This window comes from Eubalaena glacialis, chromosome 3, assembly GCF_028564815.1.
Source record: "Eubalaena glacialis isolate mEubGla1 chromosome 3, mEubGla1.1.hap2.+ XY, whole genome shotgun sequence".
NCBI lineage: Eukaryota > Metazoa > Chordata > Mammalia > Artiodactyla > Balaenidae > Eubalaena > Eubalaena glacialis.
This window is the reverse complement of record NC_083718.1, coordinates 92,583,116-92,610,360: the sequence shown is the minus strand read 5'-3', so window position 1 is coordinate 92,610,360 and position 27,245 is coordinate 92,583,116. Positions and strand designations below refer to the sequence as shown.

The following is a 27,245-nucleotide window of genomic DNA, read 5'->3' as shown; positions in this document are numbered from 1 at the left end:
CTGTGTGGATCTGTGCAGCTGCCCCACAAAGTTTTGCCCAGAACTCGACAAAAGAAATTCAGGAAAACAGCCTCTGCTTCAGAGGCTACTAACTGGCCAAGAACACACATGTGCACACACGTGCACACACACAGGCTCACATAAACAAGCAACAGAAGAGCTGAAATCTCTGTTTAGAAATTTTTTTTTCCCAAAATAAGTAGGGTCTGCAGAGAGGCAACTTTGTCTAAAACCGAGATAACTTTCGTCCAATAGCTTACACGTGTTTTCTCCCAGCTATGGAGTCTCAAGCATCTCACTTCACAACTATGGGCCCTGCTTTTTACTTACATATCTAAATTTCTATTCCAAGAGTTTTCCCAGATTAAAAGAATAGTACCTCTACCTCTTACAAGACATAAATCTCTTGCAACTTTTGAATCATAGTTTTAAAAGCTATGTACCCTTCCCATGAAGGTCCCCAAATGACTAGGGCAAAGCTTCAGTCAGAATTCAGGTTCAAATGTCTTTGGGTTTCTTCTTGCTTCAGCACATGACCTGGAAATCACTTCTTCCCAAGGAAATGGCAGTGGGAGAGGAGATGGTAGCAGAAGGCATAGTTCCCTCTTCTATATTCTTCTCTGGAGATCTCAGGGATCCTGGTCATATGTGGAATGTTAGACTTGAAGGGACTTTAACAGCCTGCAGTAGATGCAGCAAATTGCCTGACTCAGCTTCCATCCTCACCTCCTGGTATGCTTCCTGCAGGTGCTGGAAAGTTCAGCATTTCATTTCCCAAGCTTTCCTTGCAGCCAGGGTCTTGCATGCAATTTAGGTTCTGCCACTTACATGCATAAGCAGGATTCAAATCATGGAAGTGAGGCAGGGGCTGTCTTCTTGCTCCACTGGCCGTTGTTGTTGAGGAGCAAAGGTCAAGGACACAGGCATGTCCTGCAGCAGTGTCAGTTTCTAGTTTCCTGGTGCCTAGAGGCAGTTGTGGTGGAGGTGGCAGAGGCCATGGATGCTTGGTTAGCAGGCACGGCAGTGTGGACTTGAGCTCAACGGTTCCAGGGCTGACTTTCTGGAGCCCAGCCTAGAATCCACTCCTCTGGCTCTTCCAATAACTTTGCCCTCCCACATTTCCTGTATTAAGTTCCTTTCTGCTTAAAACACCAGATTTCTGTTTCCTGCTTTGAACCCTGCCTCATACAAAGTCATAAACAGATGAAGAACCTCTGTCTTGCTTTCCACTGATCTAAGCACAGAAGTGAGGGCCCCAGTGTAACAGAGAGTGGGAAATAATAAACAGGAAACTAAGCCAGGGTGTGTCAGGGCCTGGGGAGACCTCAGGGCTGCTTTACAAAGATGTACAAGAATATGTTCTTAAAGCTCATTAGTTTAACTGAAATATTACAAAAAGTTTCTAGTGCCTAGGCTTGGAGTTGAAAACAAGGATGAGCTTGAACTGCAAATTAAGCAGAAATACCTGTTAATCTAAAAGTCCTTTTCCAGATAAATGTGAAGCAGAGGTGGGTACTGTTCATTAATTCTCTCTCATGTTCTATAAATAAACTGACGAAGTGGTAAAAGTTGTGCACAAAAAGCTTGTATTCACACAAAATCACACCTCAGATTTCCTGGCTGTAGCTCATATACCCATTGCTGAGAAGTTTAATTTCCCTGTTGTATTACAGCATGTTGTTCGAATAACCTATACATTTACAGCCCAGCGATATATTGAGTTTCTAGGGCATACTGTAGATGCTCACATCTGTTGTTCAGGGTAAATAATGTTTTACAGGATCTGGAAATTGCCTACAGTTATGGGTCCAATTTTGCTACAACTATCTGGCAAAAGAAACAAACTGGAAGGGTGGAGGGAGGACATTAGGCTTTTTGAAAAAGCTGAAAATGAAAAGGTAACGTGCTCTGTTGGATGATAGAGGTCAGAATCAAAGCAGGACCAAGAGGCCACTGGGAGGACAGCAGAGTGACCTTGGATTTGGGATAAACTGGAAAATAGCCTCTGGTGTTCTGGGCATTCCTGCCCACCTGTTCTGTGCAGCACACACAGTGTTCCACTTAGGTTGTTTGCACAGGACTTGACCCTCATGATGCCTTACTCTGGGCTGAAATTCCACATTTGGGCTGCGTGCTTCCCCAGCTGTCCCAGCTGCTGTCCCCCTAGGGTGGAGTGTGTCAGAGGTCCCCCAAGACCACCCTCAGGCTGGATGATTCATTAGAGGAACTCACAGGACTCAGGAAAGCTTTTATACCCATGGTTAGAGTTATGACAGCAAAAGGATACAGATTAAAATCAGCAAAGGGAAAAAGCACATGGGGCAAAGTCCAGGAGAAACCAGATGCAAGCTTCCAGCTGTCCCCTCCCAGCAGAATGATGGGGACATGCTGAATTCTCCTGGTAGCAGTGTGTGAGAACACATACAACGTATTGCCAACCGAGGAAGCTCACCCAAGCCTTGGTGTCCAGGGTTTTTATTGAGGGGTCTGTCACGTAGTCATGCTGTGTTGTGCAGCTGACCTCAGCTACCTGGACTCCAGCCCCCAAAGCAAAACAGGTGTTCACCACGAATTACACTGTTTGCATAAACTATCTGATCAAACTGGTAACACCTGGCCCAATGCCTCAGTCCTACAAAAACACTTTTATTAGGCAGACTATTCCAGGCACTCAGAGCTCATCACCCAGGGGCTGGCCAACGGCCATTCCTGAAGTCAGGTTTTTCTTGGAAATGTGCAGGGTTTGAGAAACCCAGACCTTCTGAGCTACGCCTTTCCTGCATGGGGAGGGCACACCCTTCTTGGTCAGTGGCTGCAGGACTGAAGCCTTGGTCCGTGGAGTCTCAGTGCCCCCAGTAGCTGTGCTTGGTAACCACAGGCGTCCAATCAGGCCGCCTGCACTGGGCATACGGATAGATCACCATGCAAACGACCCATGCAGAGCTAGGGAGTGCGGGAAGCCTGCTGAAGGATGGAGCTGAGGCCATGAGTCATCCTCAGGGAGGCTCGGCCCTTTGTTTCCACCCAGGATCCGCCCATTTTACCCTTAAACATTTCTCAGATCTCCCCTCTCCTCTGCATCTCTGTCCTCCCTCACCTGGACCATCGCAGCAGCTTTCTCCCTCATCTCCTAGCCTCCTGTCTCTTCCCCACTGTAGCCCGAGTGAGCTTTATTGAAAGTAAGTTGGCCCTTCAGTAGCTCCGCATGGCCTGCAGGGTGAAATTCAGGCTCAGGGACTCTGAATGGAATATCCTCTTGCCCCTCCTCCAGCCTCCTGCCTCCTCTGCCTTTCGTCCTTGCCTTTGGTTCTCGGCACAGAGCTCGTTGTTGTTTCTCATCCGGTCTGTGCATTTGCACCAGCACTGCTTTCTGGTTCACGGATCTCTTCTCATTTCCCCACCTCAGCGTAACCACCCTCTACTCCTTCTGGATTGAGCCTGGGTATCACCTTGAAAAGTCTTCTCCAGTTTCCTCTTCACCCCACAAGCCAGCTTAGCTGCCTGCTCTCCTCTGTGTGTTATAATTAGCTGTTCACGTGTCTGCCTCCACGCTGAAACTGTACCTCAGATGGGACTCGAACCCACAATCTTCCAACTGAAACAGCACAACTCATCTCAGGACTTAATGAAGCTCCGGTTCTTTATATCTCAGTGCAGAAGGAATTAAGTGAGAGGCAAAATGATAGGTAAGAAGCAGATTTATTAATCAACTTTGTAAGAGGTTGCAGGAAAATGGGGCGCCAGGGGACAGTCATGTCCCAGGTCTCGGATGAGTCCCTGGGACGGGCTGCCAAGTGAGGGTCCTTGCCTTCATGCAGGAGAGAATGCAAGGGTGAGCCATAGGAAAGTGAAAGTAGAGATACACATTCCATGGACAGAACGCAGCCCATCTCAGAAGGCAAGAGCTGCCCTGGAATATGGGGGTGGCTAGCTTTTATAGGCTGGGTAATTCCATAGGCTAATGAGTGGGAGGATTATTGCAACTATTTTGGGGAAAGGGAGGGGATTTCCAGGAATTGGGCCACCACCCACCTTTTGGCCTTTTATGGTCCCCTCGAAACTGTCATGGCACCTGTGGATGTGTCATGTAGCATGTGCTAATTTATTGCAATGAGTGTTATAATGACGCTCAAGGTCTACTGGAAGTTGAATCTTCCGCTACCTCGGGCCTAATCAGTTCTAACTAGTTTATGTCATATCCTCAATGGCCATGTCATTCTTTCAAAGGTTGTCCTTTGCCCCCTTCCCTCCTGTCTCCACGTCTAGACTGTTCTCATTAAGGGCAGAGATGATCTCTTATTAGTTTTTTATCTTAAATACCTAGCGCAGTGCCAACCATATTGTAGGTGCTCAGTAATTGCTTAGTGTTTGAATAAATTAATGAATTAATGAATTCATTTGTTAATGAATAAATTAATCCATGTATGAATAGATGTGAGAATGAGCCCAACTTGAGCCAGTCTTGTCTTGCTTTCTTTTTGAGAAGTTTATCTTCCCCTCCGCAGTTTCATGCACCAGTCAGAAGCACAGACTCTGAGTGTGTGTCTCAGTTCTTCCCCTTAGTAGCTATGTGAGCTCAGACCAGTTACCTGATGTCTCTGAATCTCGGGTTCCTTATAATAAATCAGGGACCATCACAGGGTTGATATTAACATTAAATGACATGAGATCTATGAAGTGCCTGGCACAGGGCCTGCCACATAGTTCTTCGTGTAGGGAAGTGCTTTCATTACTCCTGATCTATTTGCCTCTGCATCCTACCTGGTCTTCCAGCTGGACAACTGGAAAAACCCTCATGGCTGTAACTCCCCTGAATCTCCAATTCTTACAGTCAGCGGATGGCAGAATGCCCCATCCTCCTGAGACTGGCATTCGGGTGGGAGGGAGGGGACCTAAATGCCAAGCCGGGGTTCTGCTGTTTACTTGGAGCCTTTCCTTCTCCATCTCCTAGGCACTTGCCCTCCTTGATTCCAGGAGCCAATTGGCCACCAGGTCCTCTGATTCTACCCTCTCAGAATTCTGACTCCAGTTGTCATGTTGCTGCTAGCAGACTCTAGAGTCCAGGCCCTTATCCCTGGACCCTAAGCCGCTGAAGTTACGTCCTCTCCTACTCTCTCTCCCCTAACCATCTGCCTCTGGTCCATCCTCAAACTACTGTGTGAGTTCACCATGCTCAGGGGTCATTATGAAGGTTAAGTGAGTGAATGCCTGCGAAGTGCTTAGCACGATGCCTGGATCACAGGGAGGACTCACTCCATAAATGGTCCATACTGTCAGATTTGATAATGTCATTCTCTACTTAGAAACTCTCACTTGGTTCGCCACGGTTTACAGAATGAAGTTCAAATTTCTGAGCACAGCATTCAAGACCCTCAATGATCAGAACTCCACGGACCCTGAACTTTTTCAGCTTTGTCCTTGTCCTATGGCATTCCTCCCCCTTGGAATGCATTTTTCCATTCTGCCTGTTGCAACCTGCCCACTGAGGCCCAGTGCATATACAATGTCCATGAAGCATTTCCTGATTCACTTAGTTGTAATTAATCACCTTTTCTCTTGGGCTCCCATAAGGTTTAATTTCTATTTCCACCCTACCCGCTTTTGCCCTATGTTTGTGTTAGTAAATTCTGTTATCAGACTTCTTTCAACTAGAGAATGAACCTGAAGTCCAAAAAAATCTTTGAATTGTTGAATACAGGGGATGTTGGCAACCAGTGATAGAAACTATGTGGGTGAGGCAGACCCAGCCTGCAAAACAGAACTGCAAGAAAGGCTGTTGGAGTTGAATTTGATGGAGAAGGCGTGCGAGGGCAGTAGGCCAAGGGAAGCTTTTCCGAGTCAGGGCAGCCAAGCTGGGCTTCCAGGCACCAGAGAGATCTGGTATCAGTGGTCCAGGGAAGATGTCTGCTCTTCAGAGAGGACGTGGACTTTATCTGAGTGGAGACTGATTGAAGATTAACTGTCTCCACAGCCTCAGGGGCCAAGCTGCCTGAGAGACACCAGAAAACGGAGGTAGTTTATAACTGCAGCTCCATCCCTCACCAATAATGAGCTGAGCACAGGCTCCAACTCTATGCATTGTCCCAAGTCAGGTGAAGGAGAGGGTTAGAGAGAGGAGACTCCTAACTATGCACCCAGTGTAAGAGGGAATGGGATCCCTCCTGCACGTGGCTTTGAGGGGAGCCCAGTCCTTTGAGCCTGTGATGGACAAGAGAGGGTGGGCCTTGGGGCAAAGGAAAACATGTTCCCCAACTCATATTCTGTCACAACTCCTTCCCAGACACAAAACTCCCCTACTTTTCCTTCATTCCTGCTGGCCTTTTCCCTCCCTTTCTCTTGTCAATTCTTTTTCTCTTCTTCATTCCTGCCCATATCTGAGTCACCTTGGGTCACCTTGTCCTTAGTAACTGTGTCAACGCCCAGACCATCAGCTTCCTTGTTCCAGGCTAATGTTTACAAACATTTTATTTTCCTAGCGTAAGTATGTGATAATCGCCAATGAAAAGTATCAGGAAAGTCACGTAAGATGGGGTGTTTTCCATCACACAGGATTTGGGAATGAAGGATTTGAGACTTGACTGTCCTTGTGCTGACCCTGTCTATACTCTCCCACCATGGTCGGGCTGGACATGAAAAATGTACCACCATATACCTTTGGCTTTGAACAAACTCCATAGGAAATTATCATTCTGTTTTATTTAATTAGGCTTTGGTGGACAACTTTCCTGGAAAGCTAACACCTAAGGTGCTCCGTGAGGCCCAGAGGTAAGAGGTTGGAGACTACGAGGGCTCTTGTCATTGCCAAGTTTTTCTCTGTTCTTGGTAGAGTGTTGTCCTGCAGCGCTCTCGAGCTTTCATTGCTTTTATTCCATGATCACCAAGGACTCTTTCAGATCATAATTCCCTTGGCCTTGTAGGCTCACCACAGAAAGACGATGCGGTGGGCAGCAGCCTTGAGAATACAGTCTGCTAATAATCATACTTCTCATGGTAAAGTTAACACTTGAGATGTGACCTGGGAAAGAAGGGAGGAAATGATATAAGACTGGAGACAGATAGCACTACATACTCTATCTTGTGTTCCCTGGCTCCCACTCTCTCCCCACCAGTCCATGTATTTTTATCTAATAAATGAATAAATGGACAGCACTAAAAGGTAAAAATAAAAGAGTAACCCTTGGCCAGAGGGGAGCAGCTGGGAGAGGGGAGAAGCTTGGCTGCAGAGTCATGGAAGGATGTAGGGGCTAGTTGTGTGGTTGAGCCTGGGGCTTTTCAAAGCCCTGACTGAGGGAGCCTTGTCCTTTTACTCCATCATTTACTTTCCCAAATTACTGCCTGTGATTGTAGACTGAACTCAGCAAACTCACTTCAGTAATTTACAGCCTACTTACTTTTCCCTAGTATGCATGAGGAATCAAATCAACTCCTGGAACTTAATAAAAAGAAAAGAAGTCCCTCTTGGGGCACAGGGATCAGATGGGAAAGACAGAAAGACAGCTATCATCTAGTTCTTATTTCCCCACCCCTGGTCCTGGCGTGCTCCCCCTAGGGTTGGCGATTATCTCACATGAATTGGTGAGCAACTTCCCATCTCTGCTGGTCAGGAGGAAAACCTCCAAAATCAGGTTGGATCTATAGGTGTCCAACTGATGAAAAGAAGGCAACGTAAGTGTTACCAACCCAAGTTTGAGAACAGGGCCCAAATCTTTAAGGGTGTCCTACTTTCCGAAACCGTCCATTACATAACCATATTCCCATGGTCTGACTCCCCCAAGGCTATTATATCAGAAGTGTGAGGCTGATCTTTAATTGGCTATTGTCTGCTAATATCCAGGCAGAAGTCTAATTACTATTGACTCAACTACTTTCTCCTACTTAGGGAAATGTTCATAAATCACAATATTTTATTTACAGTCGATCAATATAAAGCTATCTTTTAATTTGTGTTACATTAAAATTAGTTTTAAAAATTTACCTAAGCAAATAGTTATAAAAGTAAATGGTCCAAAAATGAAATGCCACAAGCCTTTGCCCCTCTGCCCAAGTCTGCTTTCCAGAGGCAACCACTTTTAATGGTAATTGTTTTTAATTCTTATGGTGGTTCCTTCCATACCTCTAAATCATCGGATTATCAGTTAGACGTTCCCTGTTAACTCCATTTAAGGTGGGCAATACTTTATACACCTTTCTCCACCCTTCTTCATTCCCACAACATAGTAAAATAACTATTTTTTAATTTCTCTAACTTCAGCAAAAATATGTAAACCCCTCTTTCTTGTTTTATCAACTCTGATTTCTTAATCTGTAAGTTAAGGATAGTAAAAGCCCTACACTTCTTTCCACCTCCCCTTCTCTCCTGCAAGTACAATCAGCTGTGCTTTTTCTTTTGCATTTCCAAGGTTGATAACATCTGTTTTGTAAGTATTATTAAGCCTGCCATAATTTGTCTATAGCTTTATTCTATAAGTTAAAGATCAATAAACAAAAGAGATTTGAATCAATGAAAAAATACACTTTCTTTTTTTTTAAATTCCATCTGTTTACTTTATATTTTTTAATATGGCTACTAGCGAATTTAAAATTACATATGTGGCTCGTATTTGTGGTCTGTGTTATATTATTTTTTTTTGAATTTTTGAATTTTATTTTATTTATTTTTCTATACAGCAGGTTCTTATTAGTTATCTATTTTATACATATTAGTGTATACATGTCAATCCCATCTCCCAATTCATCACACCACCCTGCCCCCCGCCCCGCTTTCCCCCCTTGGTGACCATATGTTTGTTCTCTACATCTGTGTCTCTATTTCTGCCCTGCAAACCGGTTCATCTGTACCATTTTTCTAAGTCCCACATACATGCGTTAATATACGACATTTGTTTTTCTCTTTCTGACTTACTTCACTCTGTATAACAGTCTCTAGATCCACCCATGTCTCTACAAATGACCCATTTTCGTTCCTTTTTATGGCTGAGTAATATTCCATTGTATATATGTACCACATCTTCTTTATCCATTCGTCTATCAATGGACATTTAGGTTGCTTCCATGACCTGGCTATTGTGAATAGTGCTGCAATGAACGTGGGGGTGCATGTGTCTCTTTGAATCATGGTTTTCTCTGGGTATATGCCCAGTAGTGGGATTGTTGGGTCATATGGTAATTCTAAAATACACTTTCTTGAGTAGGAAGATTCAACATAAAAAAAGGTCTTCTCTTCCTAAATTAGTTTACAAATTTAATGTAATACAATAAAAATACTATCGGACCTTTTTCTTCTGGGCTAGATAAGTTGATTATAAAGTCCATTTGGAAAACAAAAAACAAGCAAGAATAGCTAGAAAAACTCTGAGAAGAAGAGCAGTGGGGCTGGGTTGAGGGTCGAGATCTACCAGGTATTAAAAGAACCTTACAAAGCTTTGTAAACCATAATGAAAACAAGATGGTATTTGTCCATGAATAGACAGAACAATGGAAAAAGATCTTATAAAATCCAGCAATATTCAACTGCATATGGAAATTTAGTATATGATTAAGGAGAAATTCTGTTATTAGGAGGATGCACATTTAGGATCATGTCTTCTTGGTAAATTGACCTTATCATATGAAGTACCCTCTTTACCTTTGGTAATACTTCTTGTCTTAAATTCTACTTTGTCTGTTATTAATATAACCACATCAGATTTCTTATTATTACTGTTTGCATAGTATACCTTTTTCCATCCTTGTGCTTTTAACCTATTGGAACTTTGAATTTAACGTGACTCTCTCTTTGATCTTGTCATTATTTGCCCTAGGAGAATGTTGGAATGGACTGTAATTTCAGATACTTTTGGTTCACGTTTGGATTCTACTCTGATAAGTTTCCAGAATCCAGTCACTATGAGAATGCATATAACTAAATGATTTATCTGCTTAATAGCCCCTCCTCCACTGGAAAAACTTGGGTAGAAATCCCACTTCCAGGCATCTGCCCTTCACATACACTGGCAAAAATACCAAGGACAGATGCTCAAGATTATATATTGCAGTGCTACTTATAATAGTAAAGGACTAAAAACAACCCTAATGTTCATCAATAGGGAACTGGTACCTCTACACAACAGAGTATAGTGTGGCTACAAAAAAGGAAATACCTAGGAGTGGAATGATTAGGTTGTAATATAAGTGTATGTTTAACTTTTGAAGAAATCCACAAAATATGTTCACACAAATACTGGCACGTGAATGTTCATAGCAGCTTTATGTGGAATAGCTCCAACCTGAAGATAACCCAAATATCCACAAGTAGGTGAATGAGTAAATATTGTGGTATATCCATTTAATGGAACGCTACCCAGCAATAAAAAGGAACAAACTGCTGATACGTGCAACAACATGGATGAGTCTTAAAATTATTGTGCAGAGTGAAGGAAGCCAGTGAAAAAGGAACACAGATGATATGATTACATTTATGTAAAATTCTAGAAGATGAAATTGGATCTCTAGTGACAGAAAAATTGGAAATTGGGGACAAGGGTGGATGGAGGAATGAATTATAAAGAGGCACAAGGAAACTTCTGGGAGTAGTAGATGTGTTTGTTGTCTTGGTTGTGGTGTACACACATGTCAAAATGGATAAAATTTTACACTGTAAACATTTGTAGTTTATTATCTTTCCATTACACCTTTAAAATATTTTTTAAAGACATGTGACTATGTCTACATGTTCTTATGGAGTGATTTCCAGGATATATTAAATGAAAACACAATATGAAAAGAAGTACATATAACATGCCACTGTTTAAGAAATTGAAAGATATGATATCTCTCTATCCATATTTTGCTTATATATATATATTTTTCTTATATAAAAAAGAGAAGGATAAACCATAAAAACAAGTTTTCTGTAGGGAGAGGGAGGAAATATAGTGGAGGCGATGATGGGAATATAAAGTTGATTCTTTAAATATACCTAATTCTGGGCTTCCCTGGTGGTACAGTGGTTAAGAATCCACCTGCCAATGCAGGAGACGTGGGTTCTATCCCTGGTCCGGGAAGATCCCATATGCCACAGAGCAACTGGACCCATTGTGCCACAACTACTGAGCTTGCGCTCTAGAGCCCGCAAGCCACAACTACTGAGCCCACATGCCACAGCTACTGAAGCCCGCGTGCCTAGAGCCTGTGCTCAGCAACAAGAGAAGCCACTGAAATGAGAAGCCCGCGCACCGCAACGAAGACTAGTCCCCGCTCGCCGCAACTAGAGAAAACCCGCGCGCAGCAACAAAGACCCAACGCAGCCAAAAATAAATACATAAAATAAATAAATTTATTAAAAAAAATATATATATATACCTAATTCTATAGATATGGTTTTTGAAACATGTAAATAGTCTGCATAATTCTAAAACAAAATTAAATTTAAAGAAGCAATTCTGGAAAATTGAAAGCAAAATGAAATAAATGATTCCCAACTATAAATCCAGTTGGTGGTGTTAGCATACAGAGAGAAACTATTTCAAGTAATTTTAAAATACAATAAATATGACTATGTATCTCTAGTGGTATATAACCTAAGACAAAAAGAATTACCAGAGGGGAATCTTTGAAACCATCTTTGCAGTTATCTATTCACTTTCTGAATCCTCCTCTTTGCCCATTTAATGACTTTCAAATGTAAGAGGCTAAAGCATCACCTGTGCCCCGATCCCTTTAATTTTATGCAGGAACGCCACATATATTGGAGACACATTTTGGTTTCTCCTGGCTGCACCATTCAGTCTGGCATGGGTCAGAAAGATGAGCAGCAGGTTTGAAAGCCTGGTGGATTCCCACTCAAATCTCACTTCCTGCTCTGGGAAGAGAGTAGAACTCCAGGCAGCATTGTTAGATCTACAGTTCAGATCAGCATACTTTGCCTCTTAATCTTCTTCTTGAAACTGATTTTCTTTAACCTTTCTTTAATCTTTCCCGATTTGGATCCCAGGATGTGGCTTCCTCCTTTTTTTTGTTCACACTGTGGGCTTGGCCAGGCTGCACTTCTCTTCATGTTTATCAACAGCTGAGAATATCATTACCTGTGCTTATACAGTCGATACCAGTACTAATGGGCAAGGCTTCTGGATTAGTGTTTGTATTGCAGGGGGAGGGGAGGGGAGAGGGCCACGAAGACAAGAAGTTGCTGCACACTGCTGTATTTGGGTAAGAAAGCCTGGGTGGGGTGGGCAAGTGGTGGAAGAGAAGGGTTTCCTAACAGCAGCCTGTTACATACACCACCTTGAGATTATTTCCTCCTTTTATAATCATAATTATTATGTGAATGTTTTCACGTGTTAACTGTGCCTTTCCTCCAAGAAGCTGGAGACTGTGGCCCCTTCTGCAAAACCCACTGTGCTTTGCTTCCAGAGGCCATCTCCTAGTGTCACCACCTCTTTGAGGGGCACACCTCCAAGAGATACAGATCGTCCAATAGAAGAGAAAACCTGATAAAAATTCCCCTGTCCTTTGTACTAGAAAATAATTTTAGCATCACACTCTGTCCATCTGGACATCATTAATATTGTCAACCACTCCCTTCAGTAGCCTTTAATGTCTAAATAATTACTCCCTGTGGCCAGAATCCGACATGATGTCACTCCCCTCCTGATTTGCATTTCATAGATAACAGACAGCTTGGGAATTACAGGAGGCTTTGTGAGCTGTTCTGAAAGCCTAACACTCCCACCATCACCTCAATCACATCACGTCCCCTCCTCTAAATCTGTCACCCAACCGCGCAAACTTCCCCCAGTCAATTACCCTTTTCCTTCCGTTACACCATCACTGGTTCTGTCTATACCAAGCTCATCATCCTGATTGATAACTGGAAACAGAGTTGACTAATTGGGACGTTTCAATGCTTTGCTTGATGCGGGCATCCTTGACGGGAATTTTGCCTTTTCATTCCTGTGTGTGAGAACACCTTCTCCCAATACATTCATCCCTTTTTCACTTGGTAGTTGCACCTCTTTTCAGACACACAGCCACCCACCCAGGGAGAGCCTAATGTCTGGGTACAGTCTCCTCTAGTCTCCTCCTGGGTGTCTTCCAGGTCATCCTTTTGTCCCCTTTTCCCTCACCCAGACGTGGACAAGCAGAAATGCTTCTCAGGAAGCCAGGTAAGAGTGAGGCCAGGAGGTGGGCTATCAGGAAACAGAAAGTTGTTCTCTTTTTGAATATTCACTTGTTTTCCCTTTTACCTCTTTTCACATTTTTTCCCTTTAATTTCTCCTTATCTTCCCCCATCTCTTGGCCTCCCTCTTCCCAGTTAGTTATTTTCCTTCTCCACCTCTAGGTTCGGCCTTTGTCTACACAATAGCAAGCATCTGGATGTATGGTGCAAACATGCTGTCAAATACGCAGATGTTTCCAAACATCTGGGCAGTTTGGCACCCCGCAGCAACAACAGCTGGATAATGGAATTAATTTTTTACTTTTCAGTCATCACCTGACATCGGATGGACAGGGTCTTACCAGCCACAACCTGAGCACAGCCCATTATCTGCGAGCAATTCTTTTCTCCTCTCAGGGAATTATCTCTGTCAATCATTTCATTGTTGAAGAAAAGGGGAAGAAATGTGTCTCTTCTTGGGCCTGCAGTACCTCATCACTCTATGCCTCAGTTCTTTTCTTATTGAAAGAACTATTGGGAGCTGACAATTGCTTTGACTTTTCCCACCCCAGAGGCAGGGAGAAGAAAGGGTAAGACGTGTGAAACATGGTTTTCTCCACACAAGTCTGGAGAATTTGACAAGAACTTGTTTCTTATTAGAACCACTCTATCTGGTTTGAGGTTTCCCCCGCTCCCCCCATTCTCTCTTATATTCTTGGTACCACTCTATGAGAGAAAGCAAAATGATGGCACTTTATTATTCCTGTTCATGGTGTTTCATGAAAGGCCCACATCATCTGTTTTCATTTTTCTCAGGTAGCTTAGAAAAACATTGCTCTGCCACACTGGGGCCTTCAGGAGAAGGAATCTCTAGAGGCTGCCCCAGACAGCAAAGTGTTCACATTATCTTTGCTTATCTCTGGCGGCCTCAAAGTAACTTCCAAATGTTAATGAAGCTGCAGGACATCACCAGGATAGAATCAGCATTATCTCTCTCTACCACCGCCCCCTCTCTCGCTCTCTCACTGAAGGACAAATCCCTGCAGAGGTGCAGTAGCTGTGCCCACCCAGGGCTACAATCACGGAGGTGCATCTGTGTCCACACGTGCAAATTGGTGTGGCTTAATTAGAGAGAGAGAGAGTGTGTGTGTCTCTTTCCAGGAGATTTGGTGGAATAGAGACTCAGCCCCCAAATCAGTGCAGTCAGAAAATATATCAGTCAATTTAGTGAAAACCAGTTCCAGCCTGAGTGTTGGCCGGAGCCGCGTAGACGCGGCCTAAGTGGCCGCAGAGTACGGCGGATCAGCGAAGAGCCTGGGGTCGCAGGCCCACACCGCGTCCCCAGGGTGGCAGTGTCACCCCGCTCCACATCCCCTGTGTCTCGCGCTGGCCGGGCTCCTCAGGAGGCAAGGAGTGTCCTCTCCCCTCCCCCGCCTCCCCCTTCCTCCCTCCCTCCCATCACCCGTCCTCTCCCTCCCTCCACCTTCTCCCAGAGGAGGTGACAGACGGGCCTGTAATTTGGTTCCATTCGCTCGACTGGAGCAACACCTGCCCCCCTCCCCTGGGACGCGAGGGTCTCATCCCAAACCATGCAAGCAGCCAAAGACAAACCCGGGCCCACATGCAAATACGACAGCACAGGGGCAGCAGCGCGGCCTGCAGCTCAGCCACTCGCCACATTCGGCCCACAGACCAAGAACATCAAAGCCCGCTTGAGGTTCCAACCACTAAAAATCATTAGTTTTAAAAAATTAATCATTAGCTATTGTAGTAAGTAATATCTCCTCCCACTCACACCACAAGACACTAAAACAAAGTGGCTGCCACTGGGGGTCCTGATAGCTAAGTTCCGAAATAGAGGGACAGGAGAGTTGAGATACGTAGGTGCGACAGCCCTAGACCACTGGCGTCTGTCACACCCACGACACAGTAGATGTTCCATTCCTGGATGGGCTCACTTTCTTTGTGTAAGTGTTCAGTGCCCACACACAGCCTCCCTAGTAAGAACACTCATTTCTTTTTTCCATTTATTTAGAATTGGACCAGGACACTAACCACTAGGCTTTTCTGAACATTTTCCGAAGACTAAAGTGTTGTCAGGATGGTCCCGCTAGAGTGACTCGTTCTGGCTTGTCCTGAGGCTTGATGCAGACCAATAAGATGTGGCGCTGTCAGTCCGCAATCCTCTACAGCCACACTCAGAACGCGCCCTGCATTTATGCCTTGTCACCTCTTCTTTGTGACACTGAGGTCTCTCAGCAGGAGAGGACAAGTCCAAGGGGCCAGGCCAATGTCTAGTCCCGGGCCCAGGCTGCTTAAAAGAGAAAATTTGCTCTTTCAATTGTTGTAGTTTTTTATTTTATGATTTTCACAAAAGAGAAACTTTTGTATTTTTTCCTTCTTTCCAAAGTATAAGCTTTTGAATTTTACTGCCCTTCAGCTTTACTTTCCCATGCAAGTCCTTACTAGCAGCATGACCTTGGGCACGTTACTTGACTTCTCTGTGTCTTGGTGTCTTGTCTGTAACTTAGGAATAATAAGAGCCCCTGTCTCACTGAGCTGTCGGAGGATTAAGTGAGTTAATGGGAAGTGCCTGGCGTAGGGTGAGTGCTAAGTGTTTGCAGTTGTTTTTGCTGATATTGTTATTAGTCACCGGGCTACTAACTACACGCCAGGGCAGACAGCGTGAGGTCGGTGTGTAGAACGAGCACGGGATTGGTGTCAAACGCTTCTAGATGGTTCTGCCGCTGAGAGGGTGTGAGACTGGTTGAGTCACTTAACCCCTCAGAGTGTTGGTCGTACCCCGGTGCCAGGCCTGAGGGACTCACAGAGATAGCATGTGTGACAGATTTGTGACCTGAAAGGACGTGCTAGCGGAGCTTGTTGCTCTTGTGAGTGGTCCTCAGGCCTTCATAGGTGCTGCTGTCCAGGGGGGCTGGCAGGTCCTCACTCCCGAGTCCCCAGAATGCTTTCTATGCCACGTCACCCCCTCACCCCAGTTCTTCATCCACAGCTAAAAGAATCCATCTGACTTTTTGTTTTTACATCTTTAAAATCGGCCTTAGTTGTGCTCTGGTCATGTGTCCACTCTGTCGTGTTCTAGCGATCCCTTCTCCGTCACCCTGAGCTGTAGGTAGCCAGCCACCAGCCACCAGCCACCCCAGGACGGCCCACACAGCAGCCGTGAGTGTGGAACGGCCTTCTGTGCCGAAGTGGCCAGTTACGTCCATCCATGATGGGGCAGGGGGAGGGTGGCCAGAGGGGCACTCTTGTCCGATAAGTGAGTAAGAGAACATGCCAAAGTTAAGGAGGACAGGGGATGGATTTTTAAAATAGAAGGAAGACTACCAGAGAGACAATCCAACTGGCTGGTGGGAAAAGATAATCAGGAAACATGGGTTAGACCAGCTGTGAAATTCCCCTCAAAAATGTAGGTGCTCACTTACAGTATTCAGGAAATACTATTAATTTGTTTCACTGTAATAATGGCATTTCAGTTTTGTTAAAATAATAAAAGAAAAAGAGTCCCTTAACTTTTAGAGATACTTACTGATGTATTTATGAATGAAATGGTATGATATTTGGGATTTGCTTCAAATCGCCCAAAGTGGTAATGAGGAAGCATGGCTAAGTGTACAAAGAAATGTCAGTTACATTAGAAACCAGTGTACTATCCCCTTAGCTTTGGTAGATGTTCTGAAATCATCCATAAGAGTGTTTTTTGTTTGTTTGTTTATTTTGTTTTGTTTTTTAATGTAGTTGCTCAGAAAGTTCATGCAGATTGATTTTTACTCACCAGGCCCCAGTTGACTCACACCTGAACTAAGGTAACCTCCCCCCTCGTCCTCACCTCCCCCTCCAGTGCGGCTCACCTCCCGCTGCTCAGGGGATAATCCCCAGCCCTCATACTGCTCCACAGAATCAGCTCTGGAAGATTTTCTTTCCTCTCTTGCCCTTCCATCAGTCTGACCCTCTCAGGCAGGCAGACCCCAATGTCCTTTTCCTCCTACTTCTCCCATCCTGATTCCAGGTGATCCTAGGGAGGCTGCCCCTTCTCCTCCATCCACCAAATCTTACCACTTTTCCTGTGATTCAAGAAGCTCATGAAATCTTCCCTACTCTTTCTTTTTTTTTTTTTTAATTGAAGTATAGTTGATTTACAATGTTGTGTTAGTTCCAGGTGTACAGCAAAATGATTCAGATTTATATACATATTTTTTATTCTTTTTCATATTCTTTTCCATTTTAGGTTATTACAAGATATTGAATATAGTTCTCTGTGCTATACAGTAGGTCCTTGTTGTTTATTTTATATATAGTAGTGTGTATCTGCTAATCCCAAACTTCTAATTTATCCCTCCCTCCCTGACCCCCTTTCCCCTTTGGTAACCATAAGTTTGTTTTCTGTCTGTGAGTCTCTTTCTGTTGTGTAAATAAGTTCATTTGTATCATTTCTTTAGATTCCACATATAAGTGATGTCATATGGTATTTGTCTTTCTCTGTCTGACTTCACTTAGTATGGTAATCTCTAGGTCCATCCACGATGCTACAAATGGCATTATGAACTCTTCCCTTTTCTTGGTATCTTTCTGGAATGATTAGCAAGGAGATGAGGAACCTCCCTCCTGACCCAGAAATACTTAGCAAAATTCATTAGGAAATTGCAACAATTTCTCTCTTCATTACCTCAAAAATAATTTAACTATTTAACTTTTGAAAAAGTTATCTGCCGTAAGAGCCAATACAGAAAATGCTATTGAGATCTGAAGGTGCACTGGATATGTTCTAAGTGCTTTATGTGAATTAACTTAATTAATCCTCCTAATAAAGCTACAGGGTAGGTACTACTATCACTCCCCCCCCCCCCATTTTACAAGTGAGAAAACTGAGGCACAGAATTAAGTAATTTTTCAAGGCCACAGCTAGTTAGTAGGAGATCCGGAGTTCACAGCATTCAGTGCGATGGGAAAAACCAAGATGAAAAGGCATTGGCCAGGCCTCCCACATGGAGTGGAGTGGGATTCTCAGACCTGCACATAACTTTAGATGTGTATGTTTATGGTTTATTCCATGGATTACTACTTACTTACTTACCTATGATGTTTTCTGTTTTATAGGACAGGGATTATTACTGTCTGACTTTCTGTAGAGTTAATAATGTGTCATATGCAGATGAATACAGTTGGTAGAGACCACAAATCATGAATACATAAATGAATTATTAACGTATTATTATTTTTAGCTTCTCTCATACAGCTTCCTATGCATACTATAAATACAAAGTTAATAATAATCGTTCACATTTATCAAGCACTTACTATGTTCTTCCTACTCTGGAAACACTCTGCCTTATCCCATAGAAACCTCACAGCAGCGTTTGAGAAAGGTGCATGCATTGTCCCATCCCACACATTTGAAAAGGAAGGAAATACAGTCACATGTTCAACATCATACATTTCGAGTAAGTTGGAGCCAGGGTCTGAAACTGGCCCCAGAGTTTTAGGTCTCAAACACAGGGATGGGAGAAAGATAAATTCTGGCATAATGACGACTGTACCTGGGATTCAGAGAGCAGAGCAGCTCATGCTGCCCAAAGAAATTGAGGAAAGTTTTGTAAAGTGGTTACACTTGAGTTGGGTGACAGTGGCATCATTGGAATTTTCTGGGCAAAAATAAAGTTGGAGGAGAGCATTCTAGGCCGAGGGAAAACAAGTGGAGGTTATAAAGGACAGGCGTCTCCAGGGACGTGAGGAAATCTGAATTTGGCAGGAACATTTAACTTCAGCGAGAGCAGCTGAAGGTGATGCTCGAGAGGATGTGAAACAAGGTTGTGAAAGATTTCTGTGCCCAGAGAAAGAATTAGAGTTTTATTTTTTTATAGGCATTGAAGAGTCAAGAAAAAGGTCCAGGCAAGGGATGATGTGCAGTGTGAGGCTGGGCCTTGATGGGCAGAGGGGTGTGGATGGGGCAGGCCGAGGAGCCAGGCTCACCCGTGTGGTGGTGAAGAGTAGTACCATGGACAGTGTCAGCGCCAGACTCCTGCAGGAGGGGCTGATTCAGGACTGCCATAGCCTGCAGTGTCTTCCCAAGAGTTTAGCCCCAAGTCAGGGCACACGCTTGACCTGGAAATCGGAACAGAGGCCCAGTCTTAGCCTCCACGTGTCCCCTTGGTTGGGTGGCTGGTGCGTGCACTGCAGATCCTGCACTCTTTTGGTATGTCTGATCTGAAGCTTCCCCTGATCACGTGGGTGGAGAGACGGGGTGCAGGAGCTAAGGGTGGGGTATGTGCATGGCCCAGCCGTCCCTCTGGCAAAGGAAAGCCATGGAGTATGATGGGTAAGGGCAGGGGTTTTGATGAACTGACAAACATGACTTTGTGACCCTGGGCAAGTTATTTTATTTCTCTAAGCCTCAAGTTCCTCATATGTTAAATGGAGACAAAAGTACCTACTGCACTGGGTTGCTGTGAGTTAAATGAGATCATGCCTGCCAAGCACTTAACTCGGTAAGCACATAGCATACACTCAATACACGTTAGCTATTAATATTTCTACCACTACCAGTACTAAATGAGATAGCCCTTCTAAGCCCAGAAAAAGCGTATCAGCTGTACACACGTTCACATTAGCTGTCCCCACCCCCTGAACTCCTGCTGCCCTGAACCTCCATGGGAGGAAGACAGGCATCCAGAAACAGACAGCAGTGATGGGAACTGGATAAATCCCAGTGTTACAGAGATCGGCTCTGTCTACTAACCTCATCACAGCATCAGGTGATGCTTGTTCGAGGGGCAGGGCCACTGGAGGAAGCCCCAAGAACAGGGTTCATATGGGAAGCAGGCATTCCCGGCCCCAGTCCTCCACCTCCACCCAGCCTCATTTCTTTCCGTACCCATTTCCCCTGACCTCAGGCTGCTCTCCCTTTCCCGTTGCATCCCGCCACCCACACCCTCTGCTGCTGCTTCTTCCGTTCTCCTCCCCATGCAAGGGAAGGGTTTTATTGTGGGTTTTTTGTTTGTTTGTTTGTTTGTTTGGGGTTTTTTTGCCCAGAACGTTTGCCCCTTTTCTCTGGATGTCTCCAAACAGTGGCAGAAGTGAGGGGACATTTGGGCATAGAAATATGCAGCCCAGGTGTCCTTGTCGGCTGGGCCAGGGGGGGCTGCGTTTTCTGGGGAGCAGCAGTGCCCTGGTGAGCTGCTGAGCGGTGGGGACGGAGAGCAGGAGGGGAGAGGAGCAGCTGGAGGAACTGTGGTCCCAGCTCTGCCTACAGAGGGAGCAAGCTGGGGCTGAAGGATGAGGCTGCCGCCAGTGGGGGATGGTGAGGGATCCCCAAGAGCTGCGTTGGTGGCCTGAGCACAGGTCAGGTTAACAGGATGCTAGAAGGAAGGGCACGAGGGGCAGCAATTGTGGAGGCTGCTGGTTAGGCAGAGCCAGGTCTCTACTCAGAGGTTTCCTCCTCAGAGAGGCCTTTCCTGACAGCTCTATCTAAAATAATACCCTCCACCAGCACCCTCAGCTGCCATTCTCTATTTCCTTACCTTGCTTTATTTTTCTTCATAGCCTTGAGCCATACCTGAAGTTAACTATTATTTATGGTCGTCAGGGTACTGCTCTTCTCCAGTAGACTTTGTCTCACTTGTTGCTCTATTTTTAGCACTTAGAACAATGCCTGGTACACAGTAGGTCCTCAATAAATATTTGTTGAATGTAAGACTGAGTGATCACCATCATCATTATTCGGAGAAGACTCTACTCCCTTATGTGTGGCGGAGTACTCAGTCCCTGCCACGTGCTAGGCAGCAGCCAGTCAGCCTCTGGTCCAGCAGAGGGCCACAGTGTTGCCCTTCTTTTTGGGGTGTGCTCAGAAGCCTCGGATTTGAAGTGACATTGCAAAGATCCTCTCCTGAGATCACGTGGGCTGTGTACCTGGGAAGGGATGTTGCCCTTTGTCCATGTCTGCCCTACGTCCAACTCCAAGGGCAAGGGACTTGGTCTAGAGAGGGGAGTTAATAGGCTCCTCCTAGGTGTCAGAGGGAGGACCGTGTCGGTCAGTTGGAAGTTGGGCTCATAAACCAGGAAAGGGAGGCTAGAAGTTGACTTCGTTTCCTTGGCAAAGGAGCAGGGCCGATTTTTCTGTCCTACAACAGAGAAGTGCTATTAGGACGGGGAGTAGCTACCTCACCGCACTCCTTAAGGTGGGAAGGGAGACCTGCAAACACTCAGTCCAAAGGTAGTGTGTGTGTAGGCCGAGCAACTAACCACTGCTGCAGGGACCACAACTTGGTCCAGATACAAGGCCAAAGAAGCCACCGTTATTTTTCATGTCCTAGGAAGTGCTCTCCTCAGCTGAAGAAGAGAATGAAGTCTCCCTGATCAGGTATCTGTGAACCTGACTACCAGAAAAAGTCAAAAGTGCTCAGAATCCCAGATATTTTATAGCTATAAAACCAAGCAACCACATAATTGCATTTTTTACTTTGCAACCAGAGATTTGGTGTGATATAGACTCATAGTTGATAATATTCTATATATGTGTGTGTACATATACACATATATATAGTCTTTAAGTTATTCGTGTCTTCTGCTTATAGACAGAGTATTCCACATTTTTATATTAAGTATGGGCTTTTGTAGATAACATTCTTCGTATCTCCAGGTTGGTCCAGGGTTTAGTTATTTTTTCTTGCTTGCAGATATCATGTCCTAAATCTATGTCCTGATTAGATGTCTGAGTGCTATAGTACAATAGTGAAATGCACCTTGTTCTTAATAAGTGCCATGAGGACTTAGAGTCATCATCTTGGGGTCTTCTCATTTTCATTAAGTAGCCATGTGACTTAGTGCAGGGCATATAAACTCTTTGGACCCCAGTTTCCCAACTCTAATTTGAAGAGATTGGGTTAGTTACTAAATTTGCTTTTAAAGCAAAAAAATCTATGATTCAAGCAATGGTTTTATATAAACACTGATAATCTTTTTGCTTCATTGAGAGAAACATGATTTATGTCACCATCATATGTGGGGCATCTATTTATAGACTGATCAGTATCCAACTTTAGGAAGAACATCAAATATCTCAATACATGTTAAGATTTGGTTTTGTTGTTGTTGCTGTTGTTTAATTTTAGTTCCCTTCTGAGGAATTGAGTCCATTAAGATATTTCATGCTCAGCCAGTATGTTCATTATTTTTAGACAGTATGCTTAAAATAAAGGAGATGACTTTATTTGATACCTTTATTTCTATTCAAAACAGCGCACCATTCATGAGATATGAAAAACTCGTCAGATAGAAACCAGATTATATCTATTTTCACTACAAAATATTGCATTATATAAAGCAACAGAGACACAAAAAAACCCTGAAAAAGACTAAATTCTTTGGATAGCAGATGTGGTTTTTTTTTTTTTTTTTTCCCCTTGTCTCTAAAATACACTCCTTGTTTTAAGAGTTTCACAGCTGAGAACATGAAACATTTTCAGGTTATAGACTTTTCTTTTTGGTTGTCACAGAGGAAAGTAGTTCTGAATTCTTTTTTTTTTTTTTTTTTAGGAAAATAACTTAATTTCCTAAAATCATCCCACACACAAACATCACACACACACAAAGAAGCTACTCTCCTTATAAACGGTTTGCAAAGTACTTTTCAGACATAACTACAGATAAGGATAACGACACTGACTTTTTTTAAAAAACTATAACAGTGAAGTGCTAGCGTTGCTGATGACACAACAAAAGAACCTTTCAGGAACAAACATCTTAATATATAAAATATGTTTAGAAACAGGGAGATGTGGGAAATTTGTTATACAAGTGCAATATAATTAGAGCCAAAAGAAAGACCACAGTATAATCTCAACAAACACGTAAAAAGTTAGACATAATTATTCCACAGGAGAAAGTGTAAACACTTGACTATAAATAAATTGGCACAGAGTGTCCAAAGTAAAATTATCACCACTCTGAAAAATAAGTGTCTTGAAAAAAATACTCTACTCCTTCTAACATAAATAAAAATAGGTTGTCTTTTCTAACTGCACCTATGGGTCCACATGTTTAAGGTCACAAATAGATGTTTTTGGATATATAAAGGGGCACTTCGCCTGAAAAAGCAATCAGATATTTCCATTTAAATATGGATTTTCCTGTCTACATTAGCGTCAGACCTTGGGGTTAAAAAATCTCACCAAACTCAAATCTTCCCACAATATCTGTTTGTTCTCAATGCATGTTTTTAACCTTACCATATCTTCTAGGCTTGTCTGTTTTACTTGGATTCTAATATAATCTTTCTTTTCACAACGGATCAGAAAGTTTCCTGTTCCACCTTTCTGTGTCTTGAATCTCTGCCCTGGAGGAGATTCCCTCCCCTCCCCTCATGATGTTTGGTGATTTGTCAGTTAGAAAAAATCCAGATAGTCTAAAGTTAGAAGCCCAGACTCTGAGCTTCTGCCCTCATTCTTTCAAAACATGAAGATCTGTGGGAGATGAATGTAGGAGAACTCAGTCTCCAGTGAGCTAAAGCAACAACCCCTAAAGGGATCCTAACACGTGGAGGGGAGGCCTGGAGGCCACTCGTCTCGGTGCCTCCAGGAGGTTCGCCTTGCCTGGAAAACACTCCCTACAAGCCCCAGGGCTCGCCAGACAACCCCACCCTTCTGGAGTCGGAAACCTTCCAGAGTCGCCCTGCCGACAGGAGAGAACACGGTGCGAGCCTCCTACCCGGTCCAAGGCCGTGGCGGCGGCCGTCCCGCTGGGCCACCGCCTCCTCCTCCATCGCCGCGGCGGCCGCCCGGGTTGGCCGCGTTTCACCCACTCCCGGCCAGGCGGCCCCGCGCCGCGACCCCGGCCCTACACGTCCAGGACGTGGTTGAGATAGGAGATGTAGCAGATGGCCAGGCGCAGGATCTCGATCTTGGACAGCTTCTTGTCCGGGGGCAGCGTGGGCAGCAGTTTGCGGAGCTCGGCGAAGGCCAGGTTGAAGGCCTCCACGCGGATGCGCTCGCGGGTGGCGTGGGCCGAGCGGTACTTGGCCGTGGCGCGCCGGCGGCGGCGCTTCTCCTCGCGGCTCAGCTGCTGCGGGTGCGGGTAGAGCGCGGCCCGGCTGCCGCCCTTGCCGTCGCCTTCGGCCTCCTCCACCGGCTCCAGGTCCGACACGCTGCCCAGCACCTTGGCGTCCGCGCCACCCAGCGACTCCGGGTCCGAGGGCGCCGAACTGGGGTGGTCCGAGTCGGCGGCTTGGTCTGGACTCAGCATCATTTTGGAGGCTGAGGGGGAGTCAGAAAAGCGATCAATAAAAGGAATGGGGGTCTTCTTTGGATAGGAGCGAGAGCGGGCGAGGGCCTAGCCTGCCGGGCCTCCGCGCGGCCCGGGCCGCCTCCCCACGGCAGGCCGGCGAGCTCCGAGGAGCGGACCCCGCGGGGAGGGAGCGCGCCGAGGCGGGCAGGCCCGAGAGCCGAGCCCCGCGCCACCGCCCGGCTCAGGAGCCAGCGAGGCCTCGCCTCGGCCCAGGCCGCATCCTGGGCCTGACACCGAGGCCTGCGGGAGACCCACACCGGCCTGCGGGCCTGCTCCGGGGAACGACCGCAGGCCTGCGAGGCCGCTCCTGGGTTTCGTGCCTCCTTCGGCTAAATACAACTCGGCCATTCCGCCTCCCTTACTTCTTCTCCGACCCTGACAAACGAATGAATGCGAACGACGAATCCATCTGGGGTTTGCGGGGGGGCGGGGAGACGCGGAGCGCGCTTCCCGCCCCGAGGGCCTGGGGCGAAGCCGCCGGAGAACTGGGCGCCCTCTGGACTCCAGAGGAACCCAGCCCCGAGCGCGGACGGAGAGCAGGCGTCCCGGAGCGGGAAGGCTTCCCCGTACCCCTCGCGCTTCTCCGAAATAATAGATGACTAAACAAACGTGGAGGCTCCTTTCAACAGCAAATGGACTCTCATGCCCTCGCAGGCTCCCGAAGCACCATCTGTCACGCAGACAGCCACACACATCGGGGACCTAGGGACACGGCGATGTGGGATAAGACAATGCGCCCGCAGTCTGCCGACCACCTCCCGGGAATAGGTCGGCGGCCGGGTGGCTGCGGAAGGAGAGGCTGGGGAGGGAAGGGAAGGGCCGGGGGGAGGTGGGCGCCGCGCCTGCTGCCCCGGCCCGAGCTGCATCCCCGCCCGCAAAGTTTGGTGCTCGGGGGCCCGGAGTCGGGAGCCCTCAGCTGTCCCCGGGCGGCCTGGCCGAGGCCGAGCTAGCCCGTCCTCAGCCTTCCTCTAAGGATGCGATCCTAGAAAGGCCTGCTTGCCCCGCTCCTCCCGGGCGCCTGGAGGACCAGCCCCGATCGCGCGCCTCCGGGGAGGGGGCCGCTCCCAGCCGTGGGGCTTCGAGGACATTCGGGCTTCGAGAAAGGGTCCGGCAGGCGGGGAGGCACCTGCGGGGGCTAAGCGCACCGATCGCGGGCACCGGGAGGGAGGACCAGGCTGCGAGCCCCGGGCCCCTAGTGCGCCGCTGGAGGGATGATCGCTGGAAGAGAGATCGAGTCGGCGACGTGCGGCAGCGTTTGCTCCTAGACAAAAGCGGGGGCTGTGCTATCCGCTCCCAGCACCGCACTTGCTTAGGAGCGAATTTGGCTCCAAGGCAGCTTTCATTTCCCTGGGAGGAAAACAAGTCCTCTAAGGCAAAATAAAAACAAATGCTCCAAGTGAAATACATGTGACTCCCTGTGGGCTTTTCACGGATACGTTTATAAGTAGAACTTGCAGCTACACCTTCGCCTTGAAAGGGTATAAATAAATAGGCGAGTAATGGAAAATCACAATAAACAACAACATAGTTGTAGTTCGGATAAAAAGTTCCCGGGTTGCCCTCGAAGCATGTTAAATTCTTCTCCAGAAATCTTTTTAAAATATTCGTAAATAGCATGTCGTGTATGCATTTTGTTTTTTTCAGCCATTCACTGAAATACATCTATAAATGCGATATGAATCATCTAACTTAGTTCCAAGCTGGAAAAAAATCATTTAAAGGAGGCTTACCTTGTAAAAGCCTTTTCGATAATCTTTTCTCCAATCTTTTAGAGTTAAAATCCCACGGAATAGCAGGGAGAAATTCCGAAATATATTAGAAGCAGCAAATATTTATTACATTCAAAAATGAAAAAGCAGCTGTCATCTCGCTGGTGTCCACAGCGAGGGACGATAATATCTCAGGATATGGACGATATGAATGATTGTTCACTTAGTTGATAGATCAAAAACGGCTTTTCCTTTTAATTGTTCTCAAACATTTCGGGAAATTCGTTGTTGATTTTTTTTTTAAACGATGTGTTGAAAAGTCTCGTGCCTCTTTTCCTCTTCTAGGTCTCTATAAATAACAAAAGAGATGCAGAGATAAACACAATCACATCAAAGGGCTGATTCCTCCACTTTCTAATAGCGGAAGAATCAATAAGAAAGATGGTTAAGATAAGATTCCGCTCCTGTAGAACGCCTTTCCTTCCCTTAATACGACTGAGCAGAAACTGGGAAGTGCAAGGCAGAGATTCGATCTTGCTCAGAAGTGATTTTTTTTTTTTTTTTTTTGAGATAAGGCTTTGTTCAGCTGATGTCTCCCCAGTTCCCAGGAACACAATACTGTAACTCGGGGCTTAGCTTGCCTCTTCCTCTTCCCTCATTTACTTGTATGTTGTATAAACAGACACATATTTCCAGTTTCAAAGTCTTTCAAGGCTTGGTTACATCTCCCACCCCCACCCCCTCCTTTCTTTACCTTGTAGCAAAATATATATAGTCAGTGGCTTGGAGATGTTTGGAGAAAGGTTGGTGAAAAGTGAACGTCTCCCAGAGTAACAGTGACAGGGAAGCTGAGAAAGACGCGAGAGGGTGGGAGAGCCAGAGCAAAGAGGCAGAGATGAGTGTGTGGCTTCTTGGCTCTCCTGGTACCAATTGATTCAGCCTGGAGATGGTGGAAGAGATAAAGGCTTAAGAAGGGGGATGGAATTTTTTTCCCTAAATTGATATTTAATGGGAAATCCTATTGGACAGAAACCTGGACATGAGTCACTTAATTGGACTTGACATCTGTCACAGTGTGGGAGTTTTCACAGCCCAAATATTTT

At 45.6% G+C, this 27,245-nt stretch overlaps 1 protein-coding gene across 1 annotated transcript; it reads right to left on the bottom strand.

The window, feature by feature from the left end:
* Positions 1-23,986: 23,986 nt before the first annotated feature.
* NHLH2 (nescient helix-loop-helix 2) lies at positions 23,987-24,394 on the bottom strand. Its single transcript, XM_061186125.1, has one exon. It carries the CDS (start codon positions 24,392-24,394, stop codon positions 23,987-23,989), a length of 408 nt encoding a protein of 135 aa, XP_061042108.1.
* Between the last annotated feature and the right edge of the window lie 2,851 nt (positions 24,395-27,245).